Source organism: Terrapene carolina, unplaced genomic scaffold (genome assembly GCF_002925995.2).
Source record: "Terrapene carolina triunguis isolate 2854851 unplaced genomic scaffold, T_m_triunguis-2.0 Scaffold183, whole genome shotgun sequence".
Taxonomy (NCBI): domain Eukaryota; kingdom Metazoa; phylum Chordata; order Testudines; family Emydidae; genus Terrapene; species Terrapene triunguis.
In genome coordinates, this window is record NW_020664534.1 from 491,677 (window position 1) to 512,850 (window position 21,174).

General features: G+C 40.4%; 1 protein-coding gene across 1 annotated transcript in view; it reads left to right on the top strand.

Moving 5' to 3' along the window:
- FHOD3 (formin homology 2 domain containing 3) overlaps positions 1-21,174 on the top strand; it is a 563,825-nt gene that overhangs the window by 439,911 nt on the left and 102,740 nt on the right. The window contains exons 13-15 of the mRNA XM_026654142.2: positions 9,183-9,317; positions 12,837-12,887; positions 17,535-17,749. Of these exons, the coding sequence (XP_026509927.1) occupies positions 9,183-9,317; positions 12,837-12,887; positions 17,535-17,749 (401 nt within the window). The remainder of the gene's footprint in view (positions 1-9,182; positions 9,318-12,836; positions 12,888-17,534; positions 17,750-21,174) is intronic.

Here is a 21,174-nt window from a genome sequence, read left to right on the forward strand (position 1 = left end):
CAGGTAGTTGAAGGTGGCTATCAAATCCCCCCTCACTCTTCTCTTCTGCAGACTAAATAACCCCAGTACCCTCAGCCTGTCCTCGTAAGTCATGTGCCCCAGCCCCCTAATCATTTTCGTTCCCCTCTGCTGGACTCTCTCCAATTTGTCCACATCCTTTCTGTAGTGGGGGGCCCAAAACTGGTTGCAATACTCCAGATGTGGCCTCACCAGTGCCGAATAGAGGGGAATAATCACTTCTCTCGATCTGCTGGTAATGCTCCTACTTATACAGCCCAATATGCCGTTAGCCTTCTTGGCAACAAGGGCACACTGTTGACTCATATCCAGCTTCTCGTCCACTGAAATCTCAAGGTCCTTTTCTGCAGAGCTGCCGCTTAGCCAGTCGGTCCCCAGCATGTAGCGGTGCATGGCATTCTTCTGTCTTAAATGCAGGACTCTGCACTTGTCCTTGTTGAACCTCATCAGATTTCTTTTGGCCCAGTCATCCAATTTGTCTAGGTCACTCTGGACCCTCTCCCTACCCTCCAGCATATCTACCTCTCCCCCTAGCTTAGTGTAATCTGCAAACTTGCTGAGGGTGCAATCCATCCCATCATCCAGATCATTAATGAAGATGTTGAACAAAACCAGCCCCAGGACCGATCCCTGGGCCACTCCACTTGATACTGGCTACCAACTAGACATCAAGCAGTTGATCACTACACATTGAGCCTGACAATCTAGCTGGCTTTCTATCCACCTTATAGTCCATTCATCCAATCCATACTCCGTGGCGGTGTTCAGGCAGGCTGAGGCTTCGGTCCCTCCTCCTGGGGTCGTGTAGTAATTTTTGTTGTCAGAAGGGGGGTCGCAGTGCAGTGAAGTTTGAGAACCGCTGTATTAGAACACTTGGGTTTGTACCATCTAACCCTAGGATACAGTATATTCTCACTGGGCTCCTGTAAAATATGGCATTGAATATTCATTGTTCAATCCAATGTTTTGATTGGCTGCTTAGGCCTTTTTGATACACACCATATTTAAATACAGTTCAATATAAATACATCATCAGAGTTATCCAGCCATTGTATTTCCATAACAGAAGTTCATAAACACATGGGATAAATAAGCTTACTGGAGTAAAATGATATTGAAATCTTTTCTCAACTAACTTTAGTGATATTTTAAATACCCTACTATAAGCTTAAGCAGGAAATGCAGCCAAAGCCTGTAAATATTTTTCCCTGGAGTACTCTCCCCTCCCCAGGTGCCTGCAACAATGATTTCCTGGCAATCTGGGTGCATCTTTAAACTGTTTTAGTGCCTCATAAAAAAGTGTACTTGACAATGTTAAACAGCTCTTGATTTAGTTTTCTACTAAAACTAACTGTTCCTGTAATTGGCTACACCACCCGGGAAGTGCTGTTGGAGGAAATTTCCTGGCAGGTTCTCAAAACTGACTTCTTTTGACTAGCCTGCCACTGCTAATCCCCACTCCAGCACTGTCTATTCCCACTGTTGTAGTTGAACATTAAGGAAAAACAGGAAATATATGAAACCAAACAAATTCTATGATCCACTGCCCTTTAAAAATAGTGCTTTCCTTGTGGTAGTGGGTAGCAGTTGATGGTATTTCCCTGATGGTTAGATCATTATTGCGCTTCTGTTAGAAACTGTTTGGTGACTTCAAATTTGGGGTTGAAAGCTCTTCTCGTTCTCGGCTTTAATATGTATGAACAGTATTCTGTTCTCCTTATGTGTATTGTGGTGGGGCGACTGCCCCACACAGGCAGGAGAAGGGTTAAGGCAGCCTTGGAGAGGCTGCACAGAATCCAGCCAATCAGGAAAGGGTTTATTGGGAGAGCCAATAAGGAGAAGGCTTGTTGGAGCACTTCATATATAAAGGGCTGTTCAGCAGTGCAAGGGGCAGTCTCTCCCTGAGGACAAGGGAGAAGGACTGTCTGCCGAGGAGCACCAGAGATACTGCACTGCTGGGCAGGGTAGTGGCGCAATAGGGGAGCTCTTGGCTGACCATGGCCAGACGGAGGCTCTGAAGCAAGGGCAGGGAAGGTGCTAGGCCTCTGGGGGAAGTGGCCCATGGAACGTAGGCTGCGAGAATAGGAGGAGGGGCAGTAAGTGGCTGCCAGCTATAGGGTCCCTGGGCCGGGACCCAGAGTAGTGGGCAGGCCTGGTCCCCTCCCCCCTTTACCCCTAATTGCCAATGAGGAGAGTGGCCTAAATCCAGACTGCAGTTTGCCCCTGAAGCCAGAGGTTAGACTAGAGACTGCAGTTGGCCGCTGAGGCAAGTGGAAGGACTGAGGACTGCCTGTCCCCCAAAATGGGGGAGACAGCGGGCTGGGGCACAGCTGGAGGGCAGTGTCCCGAAGAGGACACGGCGGTCCAGGAGCAAGGTGGGTCCAGATGGTGGAGGAAGCAGAAGTAACAGCGAGTGAGACACGATAGAGGTCAAAGCTGGTGGTCCAAGAGAGCTACTTCTCAGCATGACCACCAGGAGGTGCTGTGGTGGTGAGTCGGCACCGTTACAGTATGTAACTCCCACCAAGAGCTTTCAGGGGACGTTAGGGTGGTTTATGTATGTCAGGAAAGCAGAAGAGACTTGAAGTGGTTTGCTGTGCTCATCATGGGGGAGAATTTAGCCCCTAGTTTTAACACCAACTCAATGTTGGGAACAGCCCATCCACCAGAGAGCAGTGGTGAGAGCAGAGGTGTACTAAGCTCAGCAGTTTAGGTTAGCAGGGTTTTGTGCAAACCTTTTTCTGGTTTCTCTTCACACCCAGATGAACTAAACGTCAAGTTTCAGATTTTAAAAACACAAAAACTGAAGGGAAAAATAACTCTCAGAAACCAAGTTCAGCTTTATTTCAGGTCAAAACCACTAAAGTTTGCCAGGTTTCCACTTAAAAGCATGCATGGACCCAGATTTACCAAAAGCTTCCCTCCTTCCCCATGTTTTTGGTGGTAATTCTACTGAGATATGCTTAAAACACAAGGAAAAATTTTAAATGAATTATTTGAATTAAACTCTGAACAATTTACAGAATAAACTTGCTAGTACAGGTCTGTCGCATCTTACACGCATTTAACATGCACGATTTCAGCTTTACGCGGTCGGCAAAAACAAATAAAAAACAACAAAAAAGAGAAAAATAACAATTTTAATACCGTACCTGTAGTGCGGGCCATTCCGCCCGCCATTGAACTCAATGTAATTTTGACTATATGCGGTTTTCGCTTTACGCGTAAGATGAGACTTGCCTGTAGTTATAGTCCAGTAAAGCCCCAAATGTGCTAGGCATTGTCATAATATCTAAGAAGGTAGAGCCTCTGCCCTTCCTCTGTTCATTGTAAGATTCACATAAAAAATGACACTGCCTTCCTTCTTATAAAGAGATTTAATAGCTTGGAAGCTGTAGGGAGGTCTCCTTATTACCAAAGCTTCATTATTTTTGCAAAATATGCTGCAGCACTTTGTACATGATAAAGTCTTATCTTAAACCATTAAAACCAGTTTTTCAAGTGTACGAACAAACTAGGTCTTGTAAGACACTATTTTTGTGTGTATTTACTCACAGAATTCAGTGACTTGCAATGGCTCTCTCAAGCAGTAGTGCAGGTTAGTGAAGTTCTGCTGAACTTGCTATATTAAAATAACATCAAAACATGACAATACTTGTTTCAGTGGCCATCCACTGGTTGCGGCCTTCTGTGCCTCACAATATAGGCAAAGGCATTTGTTGAAGACTGGCAAAAGACACCCTCCTGTGTCTTGATGCTATGAAGGTGAGCTGTGCATACATTAAGAGAATAGCCATTTGCATTTCAGACACATATCTAACGTTTGCTAATTTTGGTCCCGATCTGCAAAGATTTGCATATTTGCTTAACTTTAATCACATGAATAATCCCATTGAGTTAAAGTTAAGCATCTCTGTACATCTGCAGGATCGGCATAGTTAAAGCGGTACAGACTGTCTAGTATAGTGCTTTAACTTATTCCTAATTTATGGGGAGAGGAATATACTGATTCAGAATAAGGCAGTTTTGTACTGGTATAACTGCATCCAAACTAGGGGCTGTGCTGGTAGAACTGTCAGTAGAAAAATCACACCCTAACCAAAATAGTTACATTGGTACAAAAAGTGTGTGGGTTATTCATTCTGAATAATGGTCTGTGTGTAAAGGAAAGTCTTTGTGCAATGGAAACCATTGTCCTGGATACCCACTGACCCTGAACTACTGTAACTACCCTGTCGTGGCTTCATTTTACATAGCCTTGCAGGCCAGTTAAAAGTCTGACATTAATCAGTTCTTTTTCTTCTGGTGGTTCTCAAGTTTCTCTTTCAAAGGAAATATTAATCTGTAGCTTTATCTCTCTAATTTTTGTTTGTTTTCAAGAGAATTTTTGTAAAGATTTCCCAAGTTATGTTTAGTCTGTTCGCAAATTGTTATATCAACACACTTTCGAATCTGCCCTGTCACACACAGATATAATATCCATAACTGTGAAGAGCAGCATGGCTCTTGGCAGCTCCAGCTCCCCTTTTGTCTCTTTCTAGGCTGGGCAGTGGGTTTATTATGTTAGAGCCAAGAGACATTTAGATTTGCGTGAGGTCTATTTCAGACTAGCAGTCTGGTGGTGTTCTCCCTTCATAATATTTTCATGACTGCAGGAGCAGGAATATGGTGGAAAATGGATAATTAGGGCTCATTTATAATGATTATTAATGATTCTGGTCATAATTAAATTATGAAAAATCCTGAATATCAACCTTCTGATTTTTTTTTCAGCTGTCATTATATACCTTTGTATCTTGTGTTCTTTGCAAAGATGAAATGAAATACAGACTTAGATACATTTGATAAAGTTAAAGATTTTCTGCTCTACTGGCAATGAAGAAAAGGTGACCACTGAAGAAGATTTAGATAATATATCTGCAGTGCTAATTCACACTTTGCCAATCCAACAACTCTTGCAATAAGACCTATTCCCTCACCTCAATTCTCAACAAAGATTTAATAGCAAAGGTCTCAAATTCCTAAGGCATTGGTCACTTTCACAAACTATTGTATGGTATTTACTAGTATATGATGGAGTATTGTCATAAAATGGTTAAACTGAAGTGTACATGTAACAAAGTAACAAAATAGAATGTGGTGCATTGAAATTGAATTGTAGCAAATGCAATGGGTCAGTGTAGTTAGGTGGTTCTTTAAAAGAGTTTTGACTTGAAGGTGGCTTTTTCTTTTTACATTGTCCAAGGTCCCCATTTACACAAACGGTTTCCCTTCCTCTTTGTTACCTCTCTCCTGTCTTCTTCCAACAAGATAATGGTAAAATAATGTCCCCTTTGCCCCCAATATCTTGGTGTATAATAATGGTTACAAATCACAAATTTTCGGGAGGAATTTAGACTTCTGGCCGCTATTATAATATTTTCCTGCCACTCGTTTTGTCTGGATATACTTTCTGTGGTGGGAGTGCCCTTTCAGATGTTCCTGTATTTGGAAACCTAAGCTTGTTTAGATTCTGCTGGCTGTCACATCAGATCAAGCAAGTCTCTTTATTTCCCTCTGCCTCTAGTGAATGTAGAAGACTGAAAATAGTTGTCAGAATAAAGACCCTCTTGAACTGTGTGTTTGGAATTGCACCTCTACCAGTTGGTCATATATGAAACCAGCCATCATAATGTGTGTATATATTAGCTATATGGATAATAACAATAATACACCAAGGCCATTTATTGATGTGTCTCAACCATTCTACATGTTCATGTTACACCTCACTATGAGATTTCAGCAAACTTTGCCTTGAGCCTCATTGCTACTGTGATAGAAAAACAGCCATTTTAAGACAAATCTCTTTTAAAAATCATCATCATTTAAAATATTATTTCAAGTGCATTACAGACCCAACAGCTTGTTCCACCTGCTTGTCTTGCTGTCTGTGTTCCACCTACATACCAACACAAAAGCTGTACATTCATGTAGCATTGGCAACTACTCTTTAAAGTTTAAACAGTTCTTTGAGTGCCAGGTGTCACACCAGATTGCTGTGAAATATCATTGAAGTATGTTGCATGGAGTCAGTGTGTCTCTGGATAAAATCAGGAGGCCCAGGGAATTGTGATTCAAGTTCCATGCACATAATTTAGTACAAGATTATTGCATATTAAAACTTATTACAATGTTAGTCACAACTCATATTAGGGTTGGGGGTTGATATGACTGAATTCCAGACCAGAATATTTTAGAGCATAGGAAATTGCATACTGAAACACACCAAATGTCTATCAAGCAAACTACTCTGTCTCTGACAGTGGTCAATACCTGATACACTCCAGAGAAGGCATAATACACTCACAGTGCATCTTTGGGGAAATATTATATCATCGCTTTGGGAAGAGGAGTATTTTTCTGATCCCAGCTAGTGATCAACTTATGCTCTGAAGTATGATGCCTGATAGCTTTCGTAATTTTGACCTAGCTAACATAATTCCAAATAATGAAGTAGTAGTTGTTATTAACAATTATAGTTGTTGCTATTAATGATGAATTGGCTGTGAACTCCTTAGATCTCACAGAAGAATTTTAGGGATAGGTCTGGGTTTCAGTCTTCTATGAGGGACCAAACTCCTTACCTCCACATAAGTATGTCCCTGATCCTCTGGATAGTTATTATTTATTTGTATTACTTATTGTATTATTTATTTGTATTATGTGCCCAGAGACCTCAGTCAAAGAGGTTGGGCTCCAGTTTGTGCTGATGTTGTACAAACGTAGTAAAAAGATACTCCCAGCCAAAAAGCTTACAGTCTCACGGTAGCTGTCTGGTCTTTTTCCTTGATCTGCTTCTAGTGTTTCTTCAGGTTTCAATCAGTCGTAACTGCTCTTGGCTGTACATTGAGACTTCAGCCTTCAAGCAGCTACCTGGGGTTTCAAGTGATTGGACAAAACAGAACTGAACTGATGGAAAACAGTCAACTCACAATTTTGCCATTTCTCTCGTTTCATGTACAGATGTTTATACCTGAGACACTGCCCAGTTTGACCATTCTTAGAGCAGTCCTTGAATGATATACTGTAGCCATAATTCAACAGAGCCTTTCATACTACATTAGGTGATAGAGCTGTAGCCTTTTGAATCTTTAATTCTTGCTGAAAGCTCTTTTTGAGGGTGGGTTGAAAGTCAAAGGTCATAATCTGTTTAAAATGCATTCCAAGGAAAGATTTACCATGCAAGCTGGACTATCAGGATTGGGGGGGTGGGAGCTAGTGTTGGAGATTATTGGAGTTTTTTATGATTTTGAGTGTGATCCAACATTGTTACTGTATCTTCACCAGAGTGCCAGAAACAAGGTTTATAGGATATCAAGTTTTATAGCCCCTTATGTAATGTTTATCTGGGTGGACTATGACATATTGAAATTGAATTTAATGAAATTATTGAAATTATACTTACACTGACCTGCTGCCAATGTGGCCAAAACGTCTGTCTTCTACAGGTTTCCTCTTTGTCTAAACACAGACAGACAAGAAAGATATCTTTACAGGAATAGTTTGGTCTTTTGCTGCTATTGCCTCCACCTGTGAATCAGTGGGCACTAGTGATTGAATGCCTAGACAGTACAGTGCTTAGAGCAATGATAAATAGAAGGAGAGTATCTGAGTTTGTAAAGGCAGTGGAAGTGTATTTGCTCTTGTACTGCTAAGTTTGTGACTCTGAAAGGATTAGGCAACTTAGTTTCTTTTCAGAGAAGGGATTCCTTTCTTTATGACTGCTGATCCCTTCATTCCAAAGCTCACATTACAATCATTTATGAACTAAACAAGGGCTTGTCTACACACAAGGGTGTACCACTTTAACTCTACCAGTATAGTTAAAGCAGTGTAATCCCACTTAGTGTGGATGCAGTTTTATTAGTATAAAGGTGCTTTATACTTGGATAGCTATTTCTGTATGGGAAGGGGGGAATAAGCTATACTGGTATAAGGCACATTTATATAACTGCATACACATGAGGGCTTGTACCAGTATATAACTACTTTGGTAAAACAACACACCCCTAACCAAAATAGTTATACTGGTACAAAAACTGTGTGTAGACCTGGCCAAAGACTGGAGAACTCACATCTGCTTTCAATGATGACTACTCGTTAAATGTATCCACTAATTACAGTAGCAGTCTATCTTGCAAAGCTAGCATCTGATAAATCCTCCAGAAGTGGTTGCTTTGGTTTCTACTAGCTGCAGCCACTGTTCATCCTTGATGAAAGGGACCGTGTTGTTTGGCTGGAAACTTACTCAGCTATGCTTGATCCTTTGATTCTATTTTAGCAGACAGTTGAACAAGAGCTAAAGATTTGATACCTATTACTAATAGTGTGACTTAGCTCTGTTGCACTCTGATAGTACACTAACAATCAAGTAATAAACTTGATATAGCAAAACTAAGCCCTTTGTGCCTTTTAATGAACCAAGGTCATAATCATTAGCACTTTCCCTATATGTTTTACTGATTTGTTCCTGTACTTACTAACATGAAAGGTCCAGATTGCAATATAGCTCAGCAAAGGATTAATTTTGCTATTGCAGCAACTGCTAAGATGACAAAATTCATGAATTTAGCAACATAGTGGCAAGTATTAATAAGCCTCATCCTAAATTGCATTCAGATTCTAAAATGAAGTTCTATCATCTTTTAGTATAGCTTCTCATTATATAGTATTCCTTTGTTGTTTGATACATCAGCTTTTGAAGCATCGTTGCATAACATGTTTGGAAGTGCTAGCAAAGTGTTGCACTTCTATTTTTGTTTCAAAATCCCATTATGGAGTTCGTCCTTTCAGTTAGAGCCATAATGGTGTATAGCTGGTTTAAGTGATACTGCAATTGAAAGAGGCTGAACAATTCTTAAAAAGATTTTGCATGCACCTCAGAGGTTTAAGTTAACTTAAAAATGTTCTAAAATATCTGCAGCTTTTAAGGTCATCACAGCTTAATAAAGTAGTAGTTAGCAAGGGTGTATTATGTCAGTGTTTTGATGCATCTTTGAATTAATATTTCCATGTCATTCCGTGTGTCGGGAATGTATTTCTGACTAACTCATGACTGTTAACAATTTCTGTCTGTATAATCAATAAAAGTGGCACTGTGAAATGTGATCCTCTTTGGTCTGCAGGCCAGCATTGGGTGGTCTCCTTACATCATCTTATCGGCAGCACCAAGAATCCTTGGCAGCGGAAAGAGAGAGGCGACGTCAGGAGAGAGAAGAGAGGTTGCAAAGGATAGAGCGGGAAGAGAGAAACAAATTCAAGTAGGAGATAATAGTGTTCGTTAATGATTTGTTGCCTTAATGCAATATTTTCCTAAATAATAGGGAAATTACATTGCAGTGTTCTTCCTCCAGCTGTGTGCCAAGGTATAAACATGTTTAAAGATTGATATATTAAACAAAGGGTATTATGAATTGTAGCATTTAATGAAACTGTCAGCTTGTGCGTACCTAGCCAATTATACTGGCTAGATAACGGCACAGGCCCCAATTCATTAACCAATTTACTCTCCCTCAAACCATTATGTTTGTAAGATGTAGGGGCTTAGGGAACGGGTCTCTTGCTGCCTTAATTTTTTGCTAATAAAAACATTTCACTTTTAGGAGCATATGGTACTTTTTGAAATATTGCACTTTTTAAGAATATTTTACCTCCAGTTCACTTTAGTGCATCGAGAGTCATAGAAAATAGATGTATCAGAATCACTACACAAACAAAATACAGGGCCTAATCCAAATCCCACTGAAGTAAATGTAAAGACATTCATTGACTACAGTGGGCTTTGGATTAGGCACATCGAGTTAAAATTTATATAAATCCCTCCCAAATGGGAGAAATCAAACCATTCTAAATGAAATAATTTGCCAAAGGCCTGAAATTCAATATATGTATTACGGAGCTTGCAGGAGTTCTGGAAATGCCATATATAAAGAATTGGTTACCCTGTTTGTTAGTTGTACAGTGTCAGAGCAGATCTCATTGGAGTGGGACTCCTTGTCCATCTGCAGTTATGAAGTATTCTCTGCAAACTGTGCCTAGAAACAATAATTTCACTATGTCATAATCAGGGTGTGAGGAGAAGAATGTCTTTCATCAAGTAGAAGTCAGAATTTAGCAGGCTATAGACTGGAAAGAGTTGCTGTCTCCTCCATAAAGCATTTATTTTATAGCCCTAGAATATATATTAAGAATTTGGGCACTAGTTTTCATGGAAATTTGTCTACTGAGATGCAGGTTTAGGCCCTTTTCTGTTTTAGTAAGCATCTAAGAAATGGAAGCAATCTATTGTGTCTATAGTGAAGCTGGGAAAGAGGGTACTTTTTCCTGTGGTTAGTAAGAGAGGTTATATCAAATCACAAATAAAAGAGAACTAAGAAAGTTACACATAAGCCTTCTTTAGTCAGCGGAGATGCCCTCCTGGCTACAGAAGACAGCTAGTTCAGTGAAGAAAAAAGAAACAGGAGGGCAGGGACTAGGGCACCATAATAGTCTTCGGCAGCCAAAAGCTGCCCAAGTTCTTCTGAAACAGAAGCAATTAGATCCCAATCCTCTAGCTCTAAGCTCCTTCCAAAAACTCTCCCTCCAAATGGTATCATATTGCTACAGCAGGCAGTCATGAGACAGCCAACATCAGCTTTCAGAAAGGAAACTCCCAGACCAAAAAAGCCACACAGAGCATTTGGCAGCTTGAATGACAGATCTGCACATCTTACCGGCAACATATAGTGATAGTGCTGCCATTGGGGATGGTTCCTAAGGTTAGAAAAATGAGACCATACAAGTGAAATTTAAAAAAAAAAATCTTCCTCCCATTCCATGAGCCCCTCACAGTTGTTAAATTAAGAAGTGTGAAGTGCTGAACAGCCCAAATTCCTAAATACAGTGGTCACCCTTAAAATTTTCCAGTTAGCTAAGATATGTTTGAGATAACTAAATAACTTATTTAGGTACATGTGCAATATTTGAGTTATTTTCCATAGTAAGTGTAGAGCAGGGTTTCCCACTGTATGAGACATACTCCCAAGGTGCGGAAGGGGTGTAGAGGATTAGCCTGGAGTACATGGAGAGGCCTCTCTGGATATGTCTACATTGCAGTTAGACGCCCATGGCTGGCCCATGCCAGCTGGCTTGGGCTCACAGGACTCAAGCCAAGGGACTGTTTAATTGCAGTGTAGACATTCGGAATTGGGGTGCAGCCCGAGCTCTGGGACCCTCCCCCCTCACAGGGTCCTAGAACCTGGGCTCCGGCCTGAACCCAAACATCTACAGCACAATTAAGCAGCCGCTTAGCCCGAGCCCTTAACCCAAGTCAGTTGGCCCGGACCAGCCACAGGTTTTTAATTGCAGTGTACAAATACCCTCCATTTTCTCTAGAATCTCAGCTTTCTTTTTTTTAAACGTTAGTCTCCTAGATGTTAGGGTTGCAAAGAAAATATAGAAACTGTGAACCAATGTGTAACAAACACGTTGATGGTGTCTTTAGTTTGAAGAGAGACTGAAACTCTAAGACGTGCACAGCATCTTTCAATTCAGTGGGCGCTAATTCCAATGCCAGTGATGAATGTCATCATTGTAGACTATTTCATCAAAGCATGTAAGAAAGGAAGTATCATATTATGAAGATCTTCACCATCTGCTCTGAGTGACTGCTTATTTGGGGTAGAGCCTTAACAACACATGATAGGATTGAAGGGGAGCTAGATCAGTTTCATTCTCCTGAAGGGGACTCTCCTTTTTTAAGGATTAGGAACCCGTGGTCTAGAGAATAGTGCAAATATTTAAGTATCTTTATCTATATATACAATTTGACAAATTTTTACGGGTGACATCTGTATGTGAGTGCTAAGAAAGGGGCATGATAACTGTCTTCAGATGTTTGATTGGTGCATGCCCCAGGGATGGTAAGTAATTATTTCATTTGATACACAGAGTATAAAAAGGAATAATGGGATGTGATCAGTAGGTGGAAGATTTCTGGAAAACTTCCTGGCACTGAGGTCTTATAGGCTGAGAAATAGTCTGAAGTGATGAAAGTCCCATCAGTTTTGTCTAACCACTTGACAAACCACTATGAAATGGACTGTAAGGAACAATCTTGCATCACCAGGGGTGTGGGCTAGATGTTCTAACAGGACTTCTAACTTCTGCAATTCTTATATAACCCTATGAGATAAACATGCTGCAAATAATATAAAGAACATTTCAGCAATAAAAATCATGGGTGGGACATCACACCCAGTAATTACACTACCCAAGTGTTAGGCAAAGTTGATCTGGCAAAATTGAAAGAAAAGAGTTACTTGGGGACTTGTGGGAGGAGAGAATAAGAGGAACTGGAGGAGAAAGAATGGCAGAAATGTGAGGACAGATGTAAGTAGTGGCATTTGAGGACTTGTAACTTGTCCAAAAGTCAGGGCCATGAAAAATAATAGGGAAACATAGAATTATGTGCCAGAAATTCTATTTTGGGCTTCTAAGCCTGTAATTCAGCGTTGCCCATTTTTATTCTATGCTTAGTATCCTTCCCCACTGTACATATTTGGCATGATGGTGACATATAGTGTATATATATATATATATACATCTGAACACACATACACCCTCTTCCACATTTGTTCAGAGAGTAGATGCAAATATCTTCAGTATAGATAGTCAACCTTCATTACCTTTAATTGTCTTGGTTTTAGCTGTTTATTTCTCTTGTTATTTACGTCTGTTACCTTCCTTATTCTTGTTCCTTCTTATTCCTTGGTTTCCTCTGCAACTTATTGCAACTTTAGCCGTGATTATTTAGACAAAAGAGAGGAACTAAGGCAAGCAAGAGAAGAGAGGTTTGTACCTTTTGCTTCCTGCTTTCAGTTGCTTTCCGCTTATTATGTCCATTATTGTGTGGCTGTTGGCTATTTAAGTACACTTTTAACCAGGCATGCAAGGGACAATTTTATTTAAAAAGAAACCTATACAAATGTTGTACTTTCACTAAAACAAAAAATGAGTCCAATCATGGGCGTAGGAATAAATAAAAGTGTAGCAGGACTGGTAGGCATGGGATTGGTTGATTGACATAACTTTTATCTGTTGATTTGGGAAATAATACCAAGTATTACATTTGCACCAGAAATTTGCCCAAATATTAGTATGGTTATAGTTCTTCTAAACCAGTGTTTTTCAACCGATGGGTACAAATCTTCAGGGGAGGTCAGTCAGGTGGTTGTGAGCCACTGAAAATGTTATTCTTGTCAAAAGCAAAGAAAATTGGTTATCAAAAAAAATCTCATTCCCCCACTCCCAGCATACCCTTATCCTTCAAGGTTCAGTATTTTCTCAGAACCACTCAAAACACACAAATAAATTATATAGGCTTAACATTGTTAGTATTGATGATTTTTTTTATTCTTTCATAATAAATATAATGGTAGTTTCAGTTTTTTTACTCCAAATAAAAGATTACCAACTGGAAAGGTTGAGAAACACTGTACTAAGCAATTAGGTTCCTACGCCTATGAAAGCAAGTTTTGCAGCAGCACTCAAATAACAGACTTTGTCTTCCAGTAGTTTAACCTCCGTTTTCAATAGTGGTTATTAAAGGCTAGATGGAATTCTTGGTTTCACCTGTAAAATGTGCATGTTACTAACCAGATAGCAGACAGAAAAAATCAAGAATGCTACAATTCTGTTTTGCATAACATATGCAGCATCCTTACCATTGAGAGACTACTAGACAAAGTGACCCGTGGAATCCTTTAAAAATTATATTTCATTACATTAATGTGAAGAAATCATCTAACTGGTAGATTTCTCTCTGACGATACAAATCATCACACAGGAGGCAATTTCCTCCTTCAGACTTAGAGTCTGATCCAGCAGCAATTCTATTGTGGCTAAGGTGGCCATTATTAAAAATGATTTTGATGTTTCTAAAATCAAATAGAAGCTGATGTGCTTTCCCTCATCTTTACAGCCAAAAATACTGCCATTCAAAGCATCTTGTGAAATTAAGCACACCTGACCGCATAAGCACCAAACACTGATTGTAGCTGGGTAAAAGCTTTTACCGCAATCCTGCTGGTCGGCTAGATTTGAAACAAATTAGAAGTGAGTTCTCCGACATTTTCAAGTTGTAATGGAACATGCTAAAGTAAGCTGGAGTATTTTTTGGAAATGTTCACCAGCAGGGCATCATTGCTATGCTGTCTGGGCCAATTTTACCAGTCATTAGCAATATATCTTGATGTGTATATATCTTGAAATGAAAAGCTAAACTTTTATTTCCTTCTCATGAAGAGGAAAGAAACATCCCTCTTAGACAGTCCGTAAATGCTGGCGGAAGATGCTACAATGGAGGTCAAACATCAGTCATCCATTGCATTGGCCTTATGTAATTTTTTTAATAAAGTCCTTTGCATCAGATAGCTTCTGACAGTGCACTTTTATGGGCTATTTTGCAAACATATATCCCACATTAAAACAAAATAAGCACAAAAAGCTGTGTTGAAATCCCCCATTGTCTAAGTTTCTCCAGGTTTTTGGAGCAGTCTTGTGTAGTATAAGATATTATATGAACCCCTGTATGCAGTACCTATGGTAATTTATGTCCTGAGCCAGAGCCAATTGAAGTCAGTGGGAGGTTTTCCATTGACTTCAGTGGGCTTTGGATCAGGACCTTAATGAGGAAGTAAAAAGTTTAACTCTGCATTTCCTTGGTTTTGCAAGTATGAATCAGCAACATTATTTTCATGTATTTTTGTGTTTGATAGATTGTTTGCAACGATAGTTTAAAAATGTCTGCAAAGGAACACTCCCAGACCCTTTCCTAGAGGTTTACAGTTCAAATGGAAATGTTCCTGTTCTTATTCTGACCTATATCTGGTGACTTTGCAGAGGGTCACGTAGCATTCCCAGGGCACTGCTCACAGATCTAGAGAACTTCGGATTACATTTTTATTCTCTTAAACAGAATAAGTGGAATTGATTGCTCATGAAACATACGAAACTGACAACCCAGGGGTTTGCTGCCTTTTAGCCATAGAACAGGTTCAGCATATGCACTGGCACTGCAAATTGCCCTGACCTAGAGGAACATGGAAGCATGGATGGCGGCAGTGCCTCAGCCCTGGACTGGAAGAACCACATGTAGGGGAGAGACAGTACACCTCTACCTCGATATAACGCTGTCCTCGGGAGCCAAAAAATCTTACTGCGTTATAGGTGAAACCACGTTATATTGAACTTGCTTTGATCCACCGGAGTGCGCAGCCCTGCCCCCCGGAGCACTGCTTTACCACGTTATATCCGAATTCGTGTTATATTGGGTCACGTTATATCGAGGTAGCGGTGTAGTTCATTCTTTATACACATTCAAACCCTGGTTTTCATAAGACTGCTAACAAGAAAGCTAATGTGATGGTACTTTTGATAATATAGATACCTGCTCACTAGGAACTGAATTGAAACCATCTACTCATTTAACATAACTCACTTAACAAATGTGAAATGGAAACAACTTTTGGTCTAGATTCATACTTGTTGCCTATTGGTATAAAGCTCCATCTAGACCTTTACTAATGCCCTGAGTTACCCAGTATCCACGTGAACCTTAAATCTGAATATTCTCCATCTTCAGTTTGTTGTGTAATGCCATGAGATCTGCTGCTATATCAGTTCATTTTTTACATTTTGACTAGATTCAGTTGTGTATGTTGACAGACTGCTATTTTCCTGGTGAATTTAATTCTGCAGCACAAAACCACAGAAGCTAAAAAGTTAAAACAGCTGAAAAAGAGCAGAGGACAATAAAATATTGTAGTTCCCCATGTTACAGGGGGATCAGTCCAGATCGTTGCTGTAGTGCATTGGCACATTGCAGAAAACTTCATTGCAGCCAGCTGTTCTGTACCTGGTTTAGCTGAGCGATCTATTTGAACGTCTCTTTATGAGTCCGAAGTTCCATCTGCCCAGTTTGTGGGGAGAGGGAAGGCTGAATACCTGACTGACTGCGGTTAAAATAAGGGCTGGTTTAATTAACTGTGTAACAAAAGACCATGATAATGTTTGTGAAGGGCTTTCTCTTCTTTTGGAAAAAAATCATTCTTTAGAATTGGCTTCGTGCTAGAACTGTAAACAGTTCTTATTTTATAACCATACAAGTATGTGGCTTGTTATATTTTCATCCAAAGTTTGTAGGGGTTCCTTTTCCTGCAAAATCTCAGTTCAAATCATGCCTATACCTCCAGAGGAATAAAAGAAAATAAGTTTGTTCTTCATTATTGCGGTTTATAATAATGCAACTTGCATCAGAAAACACAAGACGTGCTCTTCAAAGACATCTTTATATGCTGTATAGTTATGCTTGTGAATGTGTGTGTCTGATTACTAAATGCACTAAGCATGTTTGTTACCACATCTGGCTGACTTCTTTACCCTTACTGAATTTAATATACACGTGTACATTAATTCTGCCTGTCAGGGAGGCAGGATTGGGGAAGGGGCTGTTCCTTGTTATGATGTGTTTACAGCAGTGGGTTATTGGAGGATGACCACATAGTCTTTGAGGGACATAGGCGGTAGTCTTGATTAACCTGTTTAACAGCTCACTTGTGGGTAAGACAGAATCAGGAGCCTGTTACAGCTGTATTCATAAATTTATTCCTGAGCAAATAATGGTGGATAAAATTAGCAGACATCTGGAAGAGGCACATATTCCAAAGTTATTTTGGTCCAAATGTATAAAGCACAGTATGAAGAATATGATTGGTAGCTGGTCTTAATAAACAGTTAGTGAGTTCTGCCTGCCTAAAATGCAAAACAGATGTATCTTTGTTCTTTTAAACTGACTTTGATGAATAAACTATATGTGACGTCAGGTCCAAGCTATTGGATGTCTGAGTCCGGCAGAGAAATTTTTTAGAATAAAAAAAAAGAAAAGTTTCCATTGTAGACTCTGGAGAGAACAAAGTGAATTCCAGTCCATTGCTCTTAGAGCAAATAGAAGCAGGTTCAGAGCCTTAGATAGTCCTCAGTCCAAACATTTATTATTGGTATTATTTTCAGGGAGAGCTGCTTTTGTCTGCTGGACTGAACCACTTTCCCTCTCCCTGCAGCAAGTCTGGGACTTCGGCTATTTGCATCAGTTTAGGGGGCTGGGTTTTTGGGGGGGCTTTCTGGGGAGAGGGGGTGGAAGAGGGAGCAGGCAAATGCTTCCAAAAAGGAGGAAGGCAGGACTGTGTAGACAGGATACAATATCTGAGGATTGTGTAATGATACCATTTTTTGTTTTGTCATGAGCAACTTAACATTTTTTTGGTTAATATCTTTTGCTTTGGTGCACTTTTACTGGCAGACTGACCCAGCAGTCAGTGTAGCACTGTACCCCTTGTGTCAGGAAGTCAGTTCATTCTCTGCAGGTGCTTCGTCCCTAAACAAGCATCAACCACTGGCTTCTCTTTCTTTACGGAAACCCTTTGGAATTTAACTTTCAGATACAAATACTTGGAGAAGTTGGCAGCTGAGGAGTATGAGAAGGAGCTGAAAAGTCGGAGTATATGCCGAGGCAGAAGTGAGCTGTCCTTGAACTTGAGCTCTCCTTCGGCCCCATCCTCTCCCATTCCCAAGTGCATCAGCCCAGCATCCGTAGAGTCCCAGGAGGAGCTGAAGACCCCTTCAACACCCCGTGGGACACCTCAGCCCCCTGAAGGTGAGTGCAAGGGAGGATGGGGAGAAAGGAGCTAATTTTGTCATTGTGTCTCTCTGTTAAACACACATTTTTTGTGCATGAATACAGGAATATAAGCTCTAGGGTGCCACAACTCATTTCAGGGGTCGTAACTTGACAGATTAGTCTGTGCTGTCTGTCTGCATTTTTCTCTTGCTTTCTCAAATGCCTTCTGAGCTACTCATACTAGGGATATGTTATAATTCATTGTTGTTATTATTTATGGTTATTATTATTGCCCATTGTTATTAGAACAAAATAATTAGAAAATGCAACATGCAGAGGATCTGATTTTAGCATCATGTTCCTTGTATATCAGTAGTTACTGAATACTAAAACAATAGTGCTCCTGCCAGCACATTTTGCTTATGTGGATTCTCTGAAAGAAATGCAACTGCTGAATGCCAAGATTATAACCTTCCAGCATAGCACAGGCTGAATGTGACAAACAGAAGAAATATTGAATTTAAGGGGGAACTTTGTTGGTTATTTTTAATGCACACAAAAGAATTAAAATTGTAGCAAAACTAATAATGGGGACCAAATGCAATTAGGAAGAAGGAAAGTATAATTAGTATTTTATGTGGTTTGTTTGTTGTCATATAATGTATTGGTGTCCAAAGTGGTGATATGCACGCACATCATTCCACCACTTGCATCATGTGTCCCTCTCTCCAAAAAATCCCAAACTTACAGAGATGTATATTCTTGCCACGTGACACTGCATTAACATTGGGAGCCTCTGTGCATGTTGAGGATGAATTATTGCCATCATTTTCTTTTATTTGATTTGATTTCCTGCTACATGCTATTGGTGATTAATGCTTCTATAATTTGCACTACTTGGTTTTATTGGATATCATGGCTTTGAAGCATGTTGTAAAGCAATACAACTGTGAAAGAAGATACTGAGGTTGCACTTTGACTTTGGTTGTATTTACTCTCATAGCATTAAATCTTAAGTCAAGTTTATTTAGTTTGAGTTTACATGATTTCGTAATTACACTACCAATTTCTTTGGATAGTAGAGCCCCCACAAGTCTCTGTGGAATCATTGCTCAGAAAATATGGATATTTTCTGGTAACATTTGTCTTTTAAAATATTTAAAATCCCAGTTCTTCAAATCCATTATTGCTTTTAGAGCAAATGAGCTAGATTTTTCCACCATTAGGATTTCACAACTGGGTAAGGAAGAAGTATCTCTTTTATGATGATTATTTTAACATATTTCCCCTGGAAGCATTTTTAAAATGACAATATAAAATGGAGCATGTATTTAGAACAGGTGCACAGAGTAACTCCAGGCAGCTGGACAATGGAGAGGCTATCAACAGACAGACAGCAGGTGCACTGGGCATCTGAAGTGAAGCACCTAACAAAAACAGGTGTACATGGGGCAGCCAAAAGATAGTACCTGGGAACTGGGCAAGTGGGCAGAGCAATGGCTGGCACAAAGTAGGTGGGCAGGGCAGCAGCAGACAAAATTCAGCAGAAGGCAGCTCCGGGCATTCTTCAGGTAGCTAGGACAGCACCAGTATATGGGCCCTGAAATGTATTTATTTCAGTGGGAATTTTATCTGAGTACGGATTGCTGTTTCATGCCTTCAGTCAGCAGCAGGAAGGCAAAATTGGGGATTTGGCAAGTGAGGCAGGGCAACAAACACCCGAGGCTGCTGTGAACTGGACAGCACTAGACTGGCTGACATTTTGTGTGCACGTTTTTGTTCACTGAGCACCTCACACACACTAATGAATGTAGCCTTACAACAACCCTCCACAGTCAGGAAATAATATTTGCCCTATTTTATGAATGGGGAAACTGAAAACATTGACTTGCATACGGTCATATAGGGAGGCTGAGGCAGATGTAGGAACTCCGCTCTCCCTGAATCCCAGTCTAATGCTTTAACCGTAAGATACTGCTTCTTCCCAAGCAAAGAGAAAATTGCAGAAGGAAAACATGTGCTACATTCTATGCACTGTAAGACACAATCCTTCAAAGAAATGTGTTAATTATTAGCTGGATTCTTTTATTTGGTGTGTGTGATTGAGGGGAGATATGCAGTCTTGCTGAGTTCCCAAGTTTGGGCGTACCACGCCTATGCAGCTAAAAAGAAAGATTCTCACCAGCCCCAGTGGATTCTGGGTGTGCCCAGACATTTGAGTTAGGAGGGCTTGATTAGAAGTGAAATTCTGCAGCCAGGTCATCTTTGTCCATGGAGATGCATATATGCATCCCTCAACAGGTAGGAGTTGAGAAGGCTGACTCAAGGTGGGATTATCTAGCTCAGACTCTGGACAGTTGTTAAGGAGCAAGACTGGGAATCCTTTTGTTCTTTTATTGGGCTTGTAGGACTGGTTCACAGCCACATATGAGGAAATGCCACAGTTGTTAGAAACACCAAGTGCTCTGGCAATGACAGGTTCTTTTGTGGTTGGATCTGAAATGGGTTGTGCAGAGGAGAAGTGGGGGGAATACAGGATGTGGTGGGCAAAGCTCTAGTGAGGAAGGTATGAAACGGTGTGAGCAGCTTCTTCTCCAGACCCACCCTGTTAGCAGATGTTCGAACCCTTGCAAAGAGATGCTAATTTACTCATGCTGATTTAGACCCTGATCTTGTAGACATTGCATGTATACTTAACTTCAAACTCATGAGTAGGCCCATTGAAGGGAATGGGAATAGTCAAATGAGCATGTGCGGAAGTGTTTGCCGGATTGCTGAATATGATGGAGATGGCAGTGGCCTACTTGATCAGAGAAATCAAACTAGGGTGAGCTGTCCTAAGAGTGGAATTTCAGGAACTGCCAAACCTACTCTTAAGCTTGAGCTTGTTGTTTATTTTGGGTTAACTTGTCAATAAGGTCAGGAGACAATTAGTGGCTCATTTGTCACCTGTCCACTCATATGTCTGCCTGCTGGCTACTCCACTAAGCTCACAAAGCATCCCCTGAATTGATCAGATAAGAAGGCAGGATATGTGGGAATAACAGGGTCTAGAGAGGTCAAGTAGTCTATTTCCCTTCTAGTGCCGAAAACAGAAGCAGTTGCAAGTCAGGGTGGGAGCCGTGAGTCCAGAGAGAAATCAGATGTCTGCAGCTTCTTGCCGGCCACCATTATGAGTTGGTGGAATCACAGGGGGCAGGGTTGGGAGTCATGAAAGAAAGATGGAGGGGTGAAGAGAGAGGGATTTAGAATAGGTTGAGGAGAGAGGAGAAGCCATTAGGGAATGAGGTGGGTGTTACAGTGAGACTGGTGTTGTTAAGGTTAGACATACAGTTAGATGGGTGGCAGAAGATAGGACTGTGAACATTAACAGTCTTATACAGTGGGGTTCATCTGAATTATGTTAGGCTCCTGGATACAGCTAACAATTTTTAGGTTTTAAGAAATTCAGCTTCCTTTCT